General features: G+C 38.4%; 2 protein-coding genes across 3 annotated transcripts in view; one reads left to right on the top strand and one right to left on the bottom strand.

The window, feature by feature from the left end:
• Window positions 1–17,142, top strand: part of LOC114156967 (myelin-oligodendrocyte glycoprotein-like) — a 1,059,483-nt gene that overhangs the window by 106,459 nt on the left and 935,882 nt on the right. The gene's annotated exons all lie outside the window — the stretch shown is intronic.
• LOC114156869 (FH2 domain-containing protein 1-like) lies at window positions 254–16,455 on the bottom strand. The gene is made up of 14 exons (XM_028037442.1): window positions 16,150–16,455; window positions 11,908–12,305; window positions 11,116–11,280; window positions 10,979–11,040; window positions 9,959–10,061; window positions 9,747–9,832; window positions 8,259–8,359; window positions 7,334–7,404; window positions 5,489–5,596; window positions 5,211–5,281; window positions 4,555–4,672; window positions 3,904–4,068; window positions 3,284–3,376; window positions 254–2,841 (listed from the first exon to the last, which is right to left on the bottom strand). The coding sequence occupies exons 2-14, from the start codon at window positions 12,193–12,195 to the stop codon at window positions 799–801; spliced, it is 3,474 nt and encodes a 1,157-aa protein (XP_027893243.1). The 5' UTR covers window positions 12,196–12,305; window positions 16,150–16,455; the 3' UTR covers window positions 254–798.

Raw genomic sequence — 17,142 nt, 5'->3', positions numbered from 1 at the left:
ATTGACACAAGAAATGAACTTAATTTAAAGGCTGGATTCTTCTAAATGGTTTAGTGTAACATTATGCCCCTGAAATATCAGTTAAACCATGATAGATGCAAAAAAAAGCCAGCGAGCTAGCCAGGGTTTCTCCTTCCTCTGTCCTTCCCTTTGCTAGATAGCAAGACTATATTAGCAGAAATCCTTCCACACCAAGAGCATTTTTTCCACCTGGACCGATTCAGATTCAGACTTTCACCAACGTGCATGATGAATCACTTGAATGAAAACAGAAAGCTGCTTGTTTATTGAGATCAAATGAAACGGATATTAAAATGTAGGATCATATGAACATGTTTAGAAGGCAAACAGTCCCCCCTACTGACAAATGTTGGGACTGACTTTAATCAACATAATGAGACAATCGGATATTTTCCCCTTTACACTGTTTGGTGCCTATCGGCTTTAAAAGACAAGAAAGTCTAATTCTATAGTTAGTTTTAGTTCATAAATCTTCAACACTGAATGCCATGTTTACATAAATATCTCAGTTAGAAAACATCTTATTCTTCATCTCTGCATGTGTCGTTGTGGGGTTTTAAAGCACATTATTAGTACTGATTGTACAAAGAACACATATTTAGTGTTTCCATAATTTTACCTCCAATATGTTGGAGTTCAAATGAAAAGGAAACAATTTCTGAACAATAAGGTAAATGTTTGTTTTAGGAACAATCCTCTGTTTGTATCTGGACTCTACAGTTCACTTTGACCTCCAGAGGAACAACAAAAACCAAGAGTTTATGTTTCCATCTCTTGTTATCTCCAGCTCGGTCTGCTGGCCTTGCTCCAGTCTTTGGAATGGGTTGACTTGTCGCTGCCGCTGTCATTTCGCGTGTGGCCTTTAGGGGGCGCCAGAGAGTTGTGGAGAGGTGACGGAGCAGAGGATCTGGCGCTCTGAGACCTCTTCAGAGTGGAAGAGGACGAGGTGTTCAGGAGATCTGTGGCTCTGGAGGAGGATGAGGCGGTCTTGGGGGAGGATTTAGGGGAACTGGTGTTGGGGGGATGAGACAGAGGAGGTTTGGTTCTTCTGAAAGAAGAAGATGCTGTGTTTCTGGTGAAACCCGGAAGCGCTGATGATGACGGGGTTCTGGATTTGTGTAGAGGTGTGACAGGAGCACTGACGCTGCCCCCTCCAACCTGATTGAGAGTTCGAAGCTTGGAGAGACACATTTTCTCCTCTGTTTGGGTTTTGGGTTTCTTTAGGGGTTTCCGGACGGATGGCCTGCCCTCGAGGTCCTGGTTCTGCTCTTTGGACTCTGGGGTCTTAGTGGAGCCTGACCGTTGGGATGCCGGAGCAGATCCGGGTTTCTCTCCTTGACGGGGGGAGGGGATGTTCAGACTAGTGGTTCTGGAGGAGCTGCGGGTGTTCGCTGGAGGCTTTTCAGGTTTTTTATCTCTGGACGAAGAACCTGGGTTGGCCCTTGTCATTGGTACAATTCGCCTCATGTTCTGGTTCTCAGAGCTGGTGAGAGTGCGGATCGACCTGCCGCCTGTAGAGGTTGTGTTTGATGGTTTCACTCCAGTATTTCCAGTTCTGGAGTTCAGGGACTTCTTAGTGGAGTTTTTGGTTGAAGTTTCAGGTTTTGCTTTCCCACTAGTTGAAGAACTTTCTACTGTCCTTTGCCTCAAAGTCTTCTTGTTTATGCTTATATTATCAGATGTTTCCTCTGAGCCAGGTGCCACATCTGTCCTCTGATCAGTAGAGTTAATCATTTTAGCTTTTTCAGGTGCCTCTGCAGTCAGAGTGGGATCTGGATTGGGTGATGCAGGGATTATTGGATGTAATCCAGGGTTATTAGAGCGGGAGACAGGCACTGGTTGGCTGCTGATTGGGACGGTCTCTGTGGTTTGACCATCTGCCTGAGCTTCTGAACTAGTGGATGTTGCAGAGGAAGTTTGCTGCTTTTCTCCCTGAGTCTTCCCTCCCTGTTGATCCTTCTCTGTGTGTAGAGGTGTGTTTTCACTGGCTGCTTCACACACACCTGTCACACACCAGACAATCACCTTTTCTTGTTCCTCAATGTTCTTCTCAATCTCCTGGGAGTTATTCTGAGGTTTGTCTGCTCCCTGTTCTTCTGGACCTGCGGTCAATGAGTCGCCACCGCCCATCCGGGTGGTGGTGGTACTGTCAAACACCTTTAGCTCAGGCACCAGGGTGCATCTCTCTAAAAGCACAGACATGTTTCCTTTAGCAGCAGTGGTGCTACAGACAGCACTCTGTCTTCTGGAAGTCTGATCAGCTGTTTCATTCCTCAAACGAGACTCAGTCGGACTGTTGGGGAGTTTTTCGTCACTGCTGACGATGGTTGAGTTATTCCCACTGTTGTTGAGCTCAGACTGTTGCTTTGAATCAGAGGTAGATTTGACTGGAACTTCATCTTTATTTACATCTTTACGTGCTTCATCGATGTTTTCAGGGTTCCTTCTGGTGGGGGTCTCTGAGTGGGTTAAAACCTTCGTAGGAGAGAGTCCTGAAACCCCAGGCTCAAGTTTAGAGGAGGTTGATGGGAAATGTTTCTTCGTGTCCTCCTTTCCTCTCTGCCGAGGAACTCTAAGGTCGTTGGATTTCTCCAACATTGCGCTAAGTTCCCGCTCTGCAACGAGAGATGGCGAGCTGGATGGAGAGTTACGGTTTCGCTGGAAGTTCCCCGAACGTCCTCGAGTGACATGTTTGGTATTCAGAGAGGAGCGAGACTGGGACTTTGGGTTCAGGAGGTCCAGTAAAAGTCCAACCTCATCCTTTGCTGCTGTTGACATGTCGGTTTCACTTCTGCAGCGCCACCCGAGGGCTCCGGTCACCTACAACACAATCGCACAAGAGGAATATATTACCTGGTCAGGAAGTCCGTGGGTTTCGTTTCGTGTCTCACTCCTCCTGAATGGCTGGCCCTGTTGACGTCTACGTCAGCAGGAGCCAAGACCCTTGTCCCATGACTTCAGGAATTAGTGGTCATTTAAAAACATCTTCTCACTTCTCACAGAAGCCTATATACAACTGTACCACTGGGTGCTAAGCTAAAATGTCCACCATTTTGACCAACTGGACAATCAAAAGTTTTTCCTCTCTTTCCTGTTGTCAGATTTGTGTCCCATAAATCTAATAAGTCGTGACCTCATGTGCAAGTTAAGGATAATTTGTCAGTAAAACAATCCGGGAGTCAGTGAGACACAAAGTAAGTGCTAATCAGAGAACTGGGATTTTATTTATAATCCTAAATTGTCCAGAGTGGGATTCTGTTACCTCCTCTCCTCCGGACCATGAGTGTCTCTTTAGCTCCTCCTCGTGCATCCGCTGACGGCGAGCTGTTTCCTTCGCCTCTCTCTCCTTATTCTCCTTTAAGATCCAGAAAAAACACTTATTACCAAACTGTTTCCTCAGTTCCCAAACTGACTCTTTCATTTCTGACAAACGCAAACTTAGAAAACAGGTTTTAAAACCAACTTCATTTGATCTTTTATTCCACATAAATGAGGAAATATTTTGTCCCTAACATTAACTGGTATAACTTAACTTCAACTTTACTCTTCAAATGATGCAATAAGATCAAAAAGTCTGATCTATTTACCCAGAATGCCCTGCACTGTAGTCCACTTTCTGCTTTTGAAGCGATCACTGATCTGTTTGGGGTTCACATATGCATTCAAACCAAACCAGAGTTCACTTCAACCAAACTGAGATCAAGGTTTTTAGGCGGTCCCGAGTTAGATTTTTTTTTCGTTGATTGCGCGCTCATACCTCCCCAAACGAACCGGACTTTCTACCCAAATGGACTGGAGTTTGATTAAAGCGGACTAAACATGTCTGGTGTGAATGAACCCTTAAATTTCGTCCTATATGTTTTACAGAGTTTTTGAACAAACCTTGGCAGCGTTTGTGAACTTGGTGCAGAAGGTCTGGAAGATGCTGAAGCAGTCGTCCAGCCTGAACGAGTCTCTGTCCTCGCAGAAGAAGTCGATCAGCTCTCTGCCGTCCTTCTTCAGCTGCTGCTGGCCGCCGCGCAGCGAGCACAACGACGATGTGGCGCTCTGGGACGCAACGACACAAACCGTTACAGGCTGGTTCTACTTCAGGATGTTTAATGGTTCTAGTTTCATGGATTTTTTTTATTTTTTATTATTTGGTAACACTTTATTTGAAGGAGTTACATGACACTTTTAATGGACTTTAACTGCAAGTTTTAATGCAAGTTTGAAATAAAAGTGCCGTTATTTGCTGAATATTGCAAAACTGGCACTTTTAATGGACTTTTAATGCAAGTTTTAGTGCAACTTACACACACCCTTTAAAATAAAGTGTTATCAATTATCTTACTTTGACTAATCTATAATCCTGTCAAACATGAGTTTGCATTTTTATGGTGCTTATCAATTACTTACAACTATTAAATTGAATGTTTGTAATTGATTTTTTGTGATATATCTACAGCTAATTTTACCTGCATTTTGAGTCATTGCGTAAAAATAAATGCAGAAATGAATCAGCCTGAAAAATGATGTGAAACTTTGTTTAACCTGAAGGAAACTGTCCAGCTGCTGCAGCAGCTCTGTGTCTTTCTGGATGCTCTCCTCTACTGAGCGCGTGCGAGACGTCAACAGCTGCAGTTCAGCATCCAGCGTTTCCATGGAGATCCTAACAAAAGAGACACAATTGGTTTTTCCTATTTCAATGCAATTATTTCAGTTTAATTTGAGGAATGTGATTTGTCTTTGTAGAAAAAGCTTTGTCAACCAAAGTCAGCAGGGGGCGCTGTCTTATAAGAAATTTATTCAGACATGCACTGAAAAAACACAGAATTAAGTATTTTGGTTTATGTTCTAGTGCAAATATCTTAGTTCACTTAAAATAAAACAAAACAAAGTTACAGGTAACTTTTCAACAATATATAGCAGCTTGTTTTAAATCAACAAGTCCCTAAAATATTAATGAAAACGTTCCAGATCCTTTGGCAGATTATTTGTAACCTGGACAAGTTACAGGTTACTTGACAATAGAGCTAGTACTTGTTCATCAATATTAAGGATTTACTGACTTAAAACAAGTTCCTGTATCTGCAAGTGTACTAAGATATTTGCACTAGAAACTGAATAAAAACACTTGGTCAGATTTGTGTTTTTGCAGTGAGACCTGACCTCAGCTGTATTTGAGAACCTTTGAAGTGCCGTCTCACCTGGATGCAGCCTGGATGTGATTCAGTTTCAGAGGAAACTCCAGCAGCTTTTGGTCTTTCTTCTGAGCTTCCTGAAGAAAAAATGAAAATCTCAACTTTACCTGAACTGCAGTCAGAAGGAAACAATATTCAATATTTAGAACAAAACAGCTGCAAATGTTGCAAAAACTCTGCAGTTTAGATTTTAAGTTGAAGAGAAAATCGTAATGTTTGAGTTAAAAGAACATGATTGAAGTTGGTTTGTGGTAATCCATCATCTTCAGGTTGACCTCACTGACCAGAGCCACGAAGTGCAGCAGGTTCATCCCCGGTTTGTTGGACTTGGTGTCGGCAAGCGACAGGAGGGAGGACAGCTTGAAGCCCACGGCGTTTCCTGCAGAACCTCCCTGCAGAACACAGCAGTTAGCAACAACTGGAGCAGCTTCCAGCCCAAACCTCCCCACTGCACTGCCAAGGTTTCATCCAGACTAAAATTAATGATGTTCCAGTTAACACGGGTCTTTAGCCCCGATTTAAAACAGTTTTCTGGAAGTTTGTTCCAGATTTGTGGTGCACAGAAGCTGAAAGCTGCTTCTCCAAGTTTGCTTCTGGTTCTGGATGCAGAGCAGAACCAGAACCAGAAGACCTGAGAGGTCTGGAAGGTTGATACAGCAACAGCAGCAGATCTTTTCAGTGATTTATAAACTAAATAAAGTATTTTAAAGTCTGTTCTCTTATTGGAAGGACTTTAGTACTCAAACTGCAAAAACACAAAAGTATTTTTGTTTATTTATAATCTAAATGTTAGTACACTTGAAATAAGACAGAACTAACTCATAAGTAACTGTTCAGAAAAATGTAGGAGTTTGTTTTAAGTAATTGCTTAATATTGATGAAAAGTTATAGGATAACAAAACAAGACATTTTTCTCGTGTTACAAGTGAAATAATCTGCCAACAGAACTAGAAGTTTTTCATCAATATTGAGGAATTATTGACTCCAATATGTTGCTGAAAAGTGACTTCAGTTATTTTTGTCTCATTTTAAGTGTACTGAATTATTTCCAGTGTTTGATTGATCTTTATTTCAAAGTAATCAATGAGTTTCTGTAGATATTCCTGGTTCATAAGTTCTTTAGCTCTGGAAATGTTCTTCAGGCGATAGAAGGCCGACTTTGTAACTGTCTTTATGTGGCTCTGAAGTTTCAGGTATAGTGTTTTAGTCCACATTAAGGTATATTTGGTGTTTAAACAATTAAAATAGGTATTTATTCGTGTTTTCAGCCAAATTTGATGCATTTGTGGATTTTAGCTATTCTCTGTTTTATACTTTTTCTAGTTTTCTCCTGATCTGTCGGCTGTTTCCACCATGTCACAGTTTTCAGACTTTAATCACTAAAAATATAAAAAAAATACATTTAGCTTCACAATAATGCACTACTTTGAGTTAAACACATTTAGATTTGAAGTTTTATTGTGTCAAACTGGATTACGTACGAAGGGTTTGATGCTCTTTTTGTTTTCTATATTTTATGAATTTTTTCACACAGATTTTCCGGCTGTCAGTCCATGTCTCTTTTTTTGTCACTGTCTATTTCAGTCCGTTATTGTTTGTGGTTTGCTGCGGCTGCATTGTTATGGTAATTTGACGTCCCTCGTCTGTCAACTTCATATATCAACAGATTTCGTTTTAAAGCCTTGTAATAACAAATAAGAAGTGCATAAAATATATTTTTGGTCAAAAATATGAGCTATTCGCATGAGAGGAAGGCTGATGGTAAAGATTATAAGCATGTTTAAATGTTTTAAAGGCAGAACATGAAAGGTTTCTGCTGCCTCTGTGTAATTTGCACAGCATGTGAAGGCGAAGTTTCCAGTTTGACATTGTGAACAATAAGGGATAATGATACGGTTTGAGTCTAGCACTCCCTGATGATCCTTGAAATAAGTGAACATCTGTTCCTTGTAAAAAAAATAAAATCACGAGCTGCAGGGAGCTTTCTGATGTCGCAGTTTTCTGCACCAGAGATGAAAACTGAACAAAAACGAGTTTTAATCTGTTTTATATGACATTAGCCAGACAGAGTTAACAATCTGTAGCTGGTTTTCTAATTAATTATGAATTGTTTTTTATTCCCCACTCACAGCATTGAGGATGTTTCCGGCCTGCAGCACCAAGTGCAGAACAGCGTGGAGCTCCTTACAGCACATTAACTCTGGATGAGAGGAAAACGAAAAGAGGGAAGAAATGTGTCGTTAGAGAAGAGAGAGAGCGAGCCAACAGTGGCAGCACTTAGTTAGCAGCTCTGGCAGAGATTCACACACACACTGCTAAAAATAATCAACGTGTTAGGATGACGTATCGCTCTGCACATCTGCACAGAATCTGAAGAAATCAGGTGAGCTTCTTCAGTATCGCTCTGCTGTTTTATCTTTAGTAGAAACTGAGTCGTCTGCTGTCAAATATCTGTCTTCAGATTAACATTTTTTCTGGCATTCATTCATAAAAACACAAAAATCACTGCAGAAAGTTTAGTGAAAGGAAAACATTCAAAGGGAAGTCTGAGGAATTACTTTAAAATATACCCTGCACTGCCACTTAGAAAAATTATAGTCATGATTTATTAATCTGTCTAAACCGTCATTTTAATCCTTTAAAATCTTCATTTTCTGTAACAGATGATAAAAGTGGTCAGGATGATGTATGATGCTTAGATTGAAAATTATTTCTTGCAACTGCAGCAAAAAGTGTTTCTGCAAATTATTAACTCTTTGATGTCTGAATTAAAGTGAAATCAGATCAGATTTTTTAGTTTTAGAAAAACTAAAAATATTCATAATTCTCCACTAGCTGCACAATTATACACAGTTTTTATGTGTTGGTCTGTCACATAAAATTCTTCTGAAAATAAATAACTGAAGTGAAAATGAAGGAATATGATGCCATTAGTGTTCAGGAAAGGTTGAATAAACTATAATGTTTTTCTTCTTTAGTTAAAAGTTAAAGACAGGAGCAAATAAAACCAACAGTTTAAATATTTCAGGTATTTCAGAGTAAAATGTTTGCTACCTTTGGTTGCAGAGCGAAGGATTTTAAAATCTCGCTTCATGGCGTCGCAGGAAGCAGGAAACTCCTCCTTTAACAGCATGGACTCGATGCGGACCGAGTAACTACACAGACATTTGAATATCAGAGACATGGATCCTTACAGATATTTAAAGGTAACATTTCACATTATAATGTCAAATGTTTTACAGAGACTGACGGATTGATGGTGTCATAATAATGACAGAAACAGAAGAATGTGAGCTGGTTGTAACACCAGCACCAAAGGTTACAGCAGCAGAATATAAATCGTGTTTATCTGATTTTATTCTTATCTGTATGTGAATCTGCTTTCATTTTCACTTTACTGCTGATAAACCTGAATTTCTCCGTTTTTATTCTATTGTACAGTGAATTTATATTAATTAACTAGAGGCACTTAGCAAGTCACGCTAAACATGCAGAATCTAAGTATTATGTTCAGGTTGTACAAAAACATTGTTCACTTATTTAAGTTATTTGTTTTCCTTTTTCTGTAAATATGAATATATTGTATATAATACGCATTCCTAAGGAGATTTGGTTGGTTTTCATAAGATCGGACACTGATATCAGCTGGTAATTGGTAAATATTGTAAAGACAAAAAAGGAGAAGGAGTTGGATTAAAAGGAGTTGGATTCTTACTCCCATTATGCCATAATTAGTTTTGAGTATTTAGTTATTTGCATATTTATGCTGGTTTGTTTCTGTTTTTTTCATGTCAGAAAAAATGCTTAAATGCAAAATGTTATTTGAAAAATAACTGATATCTATAGACTTTATCAAGTTTTTTAATGCAATAAAGATTTAAGTTGCTGTTTTTTAATATTTCTATGTCTATTTCTTAGAAGCTTTTTGAAGTAATTCAGATTTTCTATTCAGTTCGTGTTTTTACACTGCAAAAACACAAACACTTCCCAAGTAATTTTGTTTTAGTTTCTACAGTGAATATCTTAGTACACTTGAAATAAGATCACAGTAACTTACAACTAACTTTTCAGCAAGGAGCTTGTTTTAAGTCAATAATTTCTTAAAATTGCAGAAAAAGTATTATTTTCACTTATAACAAGACATTTTCCCATGTTGCAAGTGAAATAATCTCTTAGTGGAACTAGTACTTTTTCATCATTAAGGAATTATTCACTTAAAACAAGTTTCTGTATCTTGCTGAAAAGTTAATTATAAGTTTGTTTTGTTTTATTTTAAGTGAACTAACATATTTGCAATAGGAACTAGACCAAAAATACTTAGTAACGTTTTGTGATTAGTGATTAGTTTGCTGACGGAAGCAGTTTGTTTTGGGGTTTGTTTTGCTTTATTATCTAATCTGATTACTAGCAACAACTTAAAAAAACATCTTATTTAAAAGTGTTTCTAAGCTTGACAGATTATTTCTGAAAGTGAGCATGTTTAGCTAAAATGTTTTACTAGTTCTGAGTTTGTGAACAGTTTTGATAAAGTAGTGAGCTTACCTGGGCAGGTGAGTCAGCAGATAAATGAAGGAATCGGCCAATGAGAGCTTGGAGACGTCGCCTCGGTACGCCTTCAGCTTCTTCACCTTCAGAGGAACAAAAGAAGAGTTTTATCAAAACAAATATATGTTTATGAATAAATAAAACTTATATTATATTTCTCTCTGTAAGTGAGGATGTTTGTGCTTCAGAGGACAGATGAAATATTTCACCTCGTCTTTTTCTGGAAGCAGCTTCAGCAGCTCTCTCAGAGGCTCCGCCCCAAATGATTCACTGTTGCCATGGCGAATCTCATCCACCAGCGTCTGATTGGACCTGCAGGGGAAAATGCTTTATCTAATTAACAGCTAAATTACACTCCGAATGTGTTAAATGACACTTTGGTCAGTGTTAATCAGTTGTAAAAAATAAAAATAAACCAAACTCAGATTTAAAACAAGTTCATCTGGAGTTAAATAGAAGAAATGAAGATGAATTAAAATTTTTGCACAGGTTAATATGACTATTTATATCAGTGTAAAATAATTTATAGTCAGAGCTCCTCCCTCATATGTTCTGGTGTGTTTGTTTAGAAGTTGTGTTAACAGGAGTTAGCCTATTAGCGATGCTATTCTAGCTATGATTAGCATCTCAATGCTAACATGTAGCAGCACAGACGTTATGTAATGTCAGCATCAACCAGGCCTGTAATGATAATGAATTTTGTTGGGCGATAAACTGTCCCAGAAATTATTGCGATATACAATAATATTGTAATTTTGAGATCATTTTCAACTAAAATAATGATAATAATGTCATATTAATGTGAGTACAAGATTAAAAAACTTTAATTTCTAAAGAACATTTAACACTGGAACTAAAATAAATAAAGAAAAAAAACTGAAACAACAGTGACTAAAATGGATTATAAGGGCTCTGTAACCAAAATAAGTTTCAAGAAATATTAGTTTCTCAGCTTAGACAGGAAAAACAGGCAAAAGGGCCAGGAAGGACCTTTAATTAACTATTTGGTACCGGATGTCAAACAATGGCGACATTGTATCAACTAATTAAGCTTGCGGCTTGTTTACTGTTGTCATAGCAACTTCATAGCAACTGCCTACCAATATGGCTGTCAATTACAAAGTTCCTGGAACTTGAGAACTATGTGTTACAGAACCTGACATCAACTTGATCATAATTTATAATTGAGTTTCTCCACTAATTAAAAATAAATATTTCCATTTATTTACCTTTTGAACTGTTTGAGGAAGATTGCGATGTTCAGCCCTCGCTTCGAGTCGAGGATGGAGACCTGGTGTAAACACAGAGATGGTCAGAGTCTGGGTCCAAAGTGTTGACCAACAGGCATCAGAACCAGAACCAGAACCTCGTCTTTGGCCTCCCTGAACGACACCCGGGTTTTTCCTCCTCTGGTCGGCGTGGAAACCGGCGGGCCGTCACTCTGCGTGAAAAGCTCCTCGATTTTCTGGACATCAATCTGGAAATCCTGCTGGACTGGACCCTGAGTCCAGAGGTTGGCGTGACCTTTGACCTGAAGCAAAGATTCAACTGTTTGTTCTCAAGCATAAGTTCTCATCAACTTATTGTTTGCACTCATCTTTAACAGGCGGCGTGAACTGATGGATAAAAAATGCTTGGTAAAAAGTTATGTTAAAAAGTGTAGTATTTGAAAGTGGTGAGGATTTTAGATTATAAAGGGTTAGCGGTTAACAGCAGATAAACGGCTATCCTGTAACGGTAAGTTGTTTCTCTGCCATTAGCACATTTAGTAGCAAGTACATGAGGATGATTGACAGAAATAGTAGCCCAGAGACAAGGAGATCGATCTTTTCAGAAATTATCTGTCTTAAAACAAACTGTCACATGGTGACAGTTTTAACAAATAAAAAAAACATATTCTTTATAAAAGCTACATGCTGAAGCTTTAATGTAATCAGTTTAAAATGACAAAGCTTTAATCAAACAGCTTCTTTGAATATAACTCATAACGTCAAGATGTCTTTGCTATTCGGTTCATGTACAAAAAACAAAACTTATCTCATTATTTTAGGTTTATGTAATACATAAATTGAACAACTTAATTTGTTTTTATGTGTTGCATAACATAATTTTGCGTAAATTTTGAAGTAAAGTCCACTGGTTGTGTTTTACAGTCTACCTGCTCCGCTGGAATCGTTTTCCAGAAGAAACTCCTCACCCTCTTCTTCTTCTTCATCCCACCTGGATTATCTGCAGGCAGCAGAGGAGGAGGCGGCGGCGGCGGCGGAGGAAGAGGAGCAGGAGGAGGAGGAGGAGGAAGGTTTTCTATGAGTTGGGTTCCATTTTTACTGTTGTGTGAAAATCTGAGCGCGGACGGCGGAGACATGGCCTCAGCGACGGCTGCGTCCTCCTGGAAGGAAAACCCCTGGATGTCGTTGGCCGGGGAGACGCTGCCCATGACGTGCATCGCCACGTCTGATTGGACGGGAGCAGACTGAAGGGTCACCAGGATCACGGGTAACCATGGTAACAGTGGAGAAGAGTCATTCGAAACATCAGCGGGTGAAGATCAGCAGCCTGGAAAGAAAAGTTGAAGAGAAACAAAAATAAACACAAGTAGAAAACAATTTCAATGAACACTTGGATGTTGAAGACATCTGATGGTATTTGTGTTAGTACGGTCGCAATAATCAATAAATCAATAAATCGACTAATCACATGAGAAATTAAAGCAAACACAATAATTTCAATTTGAATGATTTATAGTTATTACTTTGCTAGTAAAAGCTGGATGATAAAAGTTTTTAGTTTGGTGCTTGGGTCTTAAATAGCCCTTTTAAAATTTGGAAGCAAACGCCAGAGTGACGCTGCTACGTTTAGAAACTTTATTGCTGTTTGGATGAATCTACTAGAACAATTTTATCTCAATTTTATATTATTGATTTCTTTTTTAATCCTGTTAAACTGGTGACGAGTTTCTAGACATTTTTTCTGCAGATTTTCAGTCATTCTGGACTCAAATCCCCAGGATATTCAGTATTTTCCCATTTTAAATCAATAAATATAAAAAAATCACTATAAATTAAAAATGTAGAGGTCAGGATATGAATACAGAATCTACAAAAAGACGGACTTATAGATGGATGATTTTTTTTCCATATTAAGGTCTGTAATCATGTAGTTAAATTTAACCAAATTAAACTTGTATTTTTTGCAGCTTTAATTATTTTCTTTTTAAATCTTGTTTTTCTACTGGTGAAAACTCCTTTTCTCCTCTGATTTGAGGTTTTTCTCATCAATCCTCCTGCTGCTCAAAGGTTAATGAAGACCCGATCTCAGCAGTGATGTAAAGTTTCCAGTATCAGCTGCCTTGTTGACTCCACCGAACGGCTGCAGAGTTGTGACAGGAAGCCCAAATATGGCTACCTTCCTGCAGGGTTTAATAATTTAATGCTCACTAAGGGAGGAAATCACCGTGTGAAGTTCTGGATTTACGTCAACAAATATTTCCTCTTCCTGCTGATGAATTAAAGACGACAGCGACGTTACATAAGCTAATCTCACATCTCTGATTGCCTGAATCCTTCCATCAAATTTTCTGCTCAATCGTGCTAACAACCGGAACCACCCAGTGTGTGAGAACCAGCGACCCGACCCAGCTGCTGCTGCTTTCTCCCGCTGTTATTTTAACATCCACATTCCTTCCTGAACCTAACAAAGTGTTATTTTTGGACTTTGGTTACTTTTTTACTAATTCTCTGTCCTCTAATTGACCATTTTCACCACAGCTGTGATTTAATCTTTACATGGAAATAAGAAAAAAATGTAAAGATAAGTTACTATCTGAAAACTTTTCCTAAAAAAAGAAAATGGTATCGTCACATGGGATAGTTTTCACAAAAGTTTTCATCCTTATAAATCCACACAAACCCGACGCTGAAAGTTGTATTAAACATGCCAAACCCCTAGGGGGCAGTGTAGCGCAAAACTAAAACCAATCAGTAAATCAAAACCACTACTTCCTGTTGGGATTTAAACATGATGGCAGGACGTTCATTTATAGGTTAAACTACTTTTTTTATTAGAAAATAAACGATAAGGAATCGTTTTAAAGCAAATATGTGGCCATATTGTATTGGCACACAGAGTTTGCTTTCCCAGATATCAGGATGCAACTAATTTTTCACTTCATATCATTTTCTTTTCAGAAAAGTGAAAAAAAAGAAGCTTAAAATCAAAATGTTTTCAGACTGTAAAGTTGTGTTTCTTTTTTATAAAGTGGCTCATTCTGTGTTTTTGGCAGCGAAGCATCAGCCTCCATATTTTACATCCTTCCTCTGTCACAGCAACCGTCCCCATTTCCACCTTCAACTCTCACCAAGTTCACCTCCAAACTGCTCAACCTGAGCTTTTCCCTCTGATCGTTTCACTTCCATCACTATAAAATGTCATCAGTTAACCATCACTGATTGATATTCTGTATCATAATGCTGGTGGTCCAGAGTGCAGGAGATGCCAGGGATGCCATGTGTTGCCGGTCATTGACCCGCTGATTGCCGTGGAAACGGACCACGTAGCAAACAATGACAGTTTGTTTATGTGGCGCACAACAAAAACAGGGTCACAGTTAGCATATGTGTGTGTGTGTGTGTGTGTGTGTGTGTGTGTGTGTGTGTGTGTGTGTGTGTGTGTGTGTGAAAGCTACGCTGACATCACAGCTGCCTCCATCTTTTTCCTCACATCTTTCATCCGCCTGTCTTCAAAGGGAAGCAGAATAAAGGTTTACAGCTGGGCAGCGAAGACGCTGACCCGGGAAAATCATCAGTTTGGGCCTCAAATTTTGAAAATAAACAAGGTACACATTTTCAGAAACATCATTTTGATCATTTTCTGCAGCCTCACAATAACTATTACCAACCAGAGTTGCATTTATTTTAGTCAACATCCAAATAAACACAAAATATTGAAACGGTTAGGGAGAAAAATGCAAAAAAGCACAAAAGATATAAACAGAAAACCCCACAAAACATAAGAAAACCAAATATAACATAAAAATTCACAAGCCACCATTCGTGCATGTTACTGCAAAGAGGCGCACACAAAAAACTGTTAAGAAAAAATCTTATGTAGTTAAATAAAAGATCTTTAGAATGTGGCAAATTATTTTTAGTTGATTAATCAATTAATCGTCCCAATAATCGATTGATTAATTACTAAAATAATCAGAGAGTCATGAAAATAAAAACAAAGCAGCTACTAAATGATTATGTGAGAAAAAGAAAAAAGTAGATAAATAAACCATCACAATATGATGCACAACAACCACAGAGACACACACAAAAAATAAGAAATTAACTCAAGATCAAAGGAAGGAATAAAAAATTTACTGAAACAAAAAGACATGAAGCCAAATATTACAGACATAATATGGCGGCCAAAAGATGTAGAAAAAACAACAAAAGATATCAAAGATACCAAATGATTTGGTTTATCACTAGAGCAACAATCAATCAGTGATTAGTCTGGATGGATGGATGGATGGATGGATGGATGGATGGATGGATGGATGGATGGATGGACAGACGGATGGATGGAGGGACGGACGAACGGACGGACAGATAGATAAAGACTTTTACTTTGAACGTTTGCAACCTCCTTGGCCAAACGTTTATTGGTTTAAACAATTGGTACTTTAAAGCTTAAACAATTAGAACTCTGAAATTCAAACCACTTTTCAGACTAAATAGTTGTTTTTAAGTTTCAAAATTAGTTTTTCAGATTTCTTCTTTCTTTTTTGGCACAACCTTCGAGGCCCCAATTTAGCTCCATACAAACTATTGTATGGATAATCTAATTTATTTGTCATCAATGTCAAAGTTTTACAATTTTAGTGTTGTAACCAACCTGCTAATAATATAGCAAAAAGAAAACAGATTGTACTAATTTTTGTTGAACTCACATTAAAAATCCCAAACAAAACATAGTACAGCTACTATTTCAGCAACAAATAAACTGAATATTATGTCCAGGCTGGGCTTCGGCCCCAGAGGTTCAGGATCCTAAAGACGCCTCTGTCATTAAGCTGTAATAATGTCTATGTAGTGGCGCTATAATGACATCATCACGATGACATGCACCACAAAACTGATAGGAAGTGACGATAAAGGGAAAATACAAAAAGAAGCTGATTATTATTTTCTTTTATTAAAGTTAGAATAAAATACAAACTCGAAGGTGTTTAAAAACATAAAGTATATGTTTCATAAATTACGGTTATTGTTGTCAAATAAGCTAGCAATTCATCAAATATGAAGTTATACACCTGCACACTTCCTCAGTGTCACCAAACATCAGTGTTTTTAAATAACATATCAAATGTAAAGCGTTTAAAAACAGACGTTAAAACACAAAACAAACCTTCCGGAATGAATGTCTCCCGGTTTTAATCCTTCAAACGAGCCGGAAACAGGGAAGAAACACCGATTCCCGGATCCACGGTCCGTGTTTTTCGGCCAAAGTCTCCAATGGTCTGAGTCCGACCTGCCAGCGCGTGCGGGGGAAAAGCTGCCAGCGGCGGGAATCACGCATGCGCGCTGACTCAGGTGGAGGGAACCCCCGCGCGCTCTCTCTCTCCCCGCGCTCTCTCTCTAGCTCTATCGGACCCGCCCACCCGTGGGTGTTCGGTCCAGATAAGCTTCGTTCCTAGAAGAAAACATATAAACAAAAAACAAATGTGTTTATAATCAACAGAAAGTGAAGAAAATTAAGTGTTAAGATGTTAAACACAACAGTTAATGAAGAAAATGCAAATGTTGGTGTTTTAGGAACTAAATTAAGAAAGTACATATTACTAAAGTAAAAGTCAAAAGTAGAGTGCAGTAAAAGTACTTCTAAAAGTATTCTTCACCACAGTATCCTCATACTGATATGCATGTAGTTACAGCATAAAGGAAAACTTTCCTTTTAACAGGAAGAAACTCCCAACAGAACCAGAGCCTGGCTCAGTGTGAGCAGATTCACTGATTCAGGAGTACTTTCTACTTTTTTGAGCCATCTCAGCTCAGAACAACGTGGTATTAGCTATCTGTTTGTCTAAAAGCTTGGCACATTAATGTAAAACAAGTAATGGTTAAAAAACAAAACAAATACATTTTAAGCTTTAACAGTCTTGGCAGCTTCATAAACTCTTTCTCTTTGAGTCCATTTAGTCACTTTGAACAGAACTTTCTCTATAATGAGGCGCTCTTTGTAAAGCTCCATTCTCAGATTAAGCTGTTGAAGGAAATGAGCCTGCATGCAGAGCATTCACAGACTCAAACTGACAAACAGTAGAGCCTCTTGTTGTTGCCAGGTGGATAATCGTGTGTTTCTAAAGCAGCACAGGCTCAAACAGACCAAACCCTTACATAAATAT

This window comes from Xiphophorus couchianus, chromosome 14 (genome assembly GCF_001444195.1).
Source record: "Xiphophorus couchianus chromosome 14, X_couchianus-1.0, whole genome shotgun sequence".
NCBI classification, from domain to species: Eukaryota; Metazoa; Chordata; class Actinopteri; order Cyprinodontiformes; family Poeciliidae; genus Xiphophorus; species Xiphophorus couchianus.
This window is presented reverse-complemented; position numbering and strand designations above follow the sequence as displayed.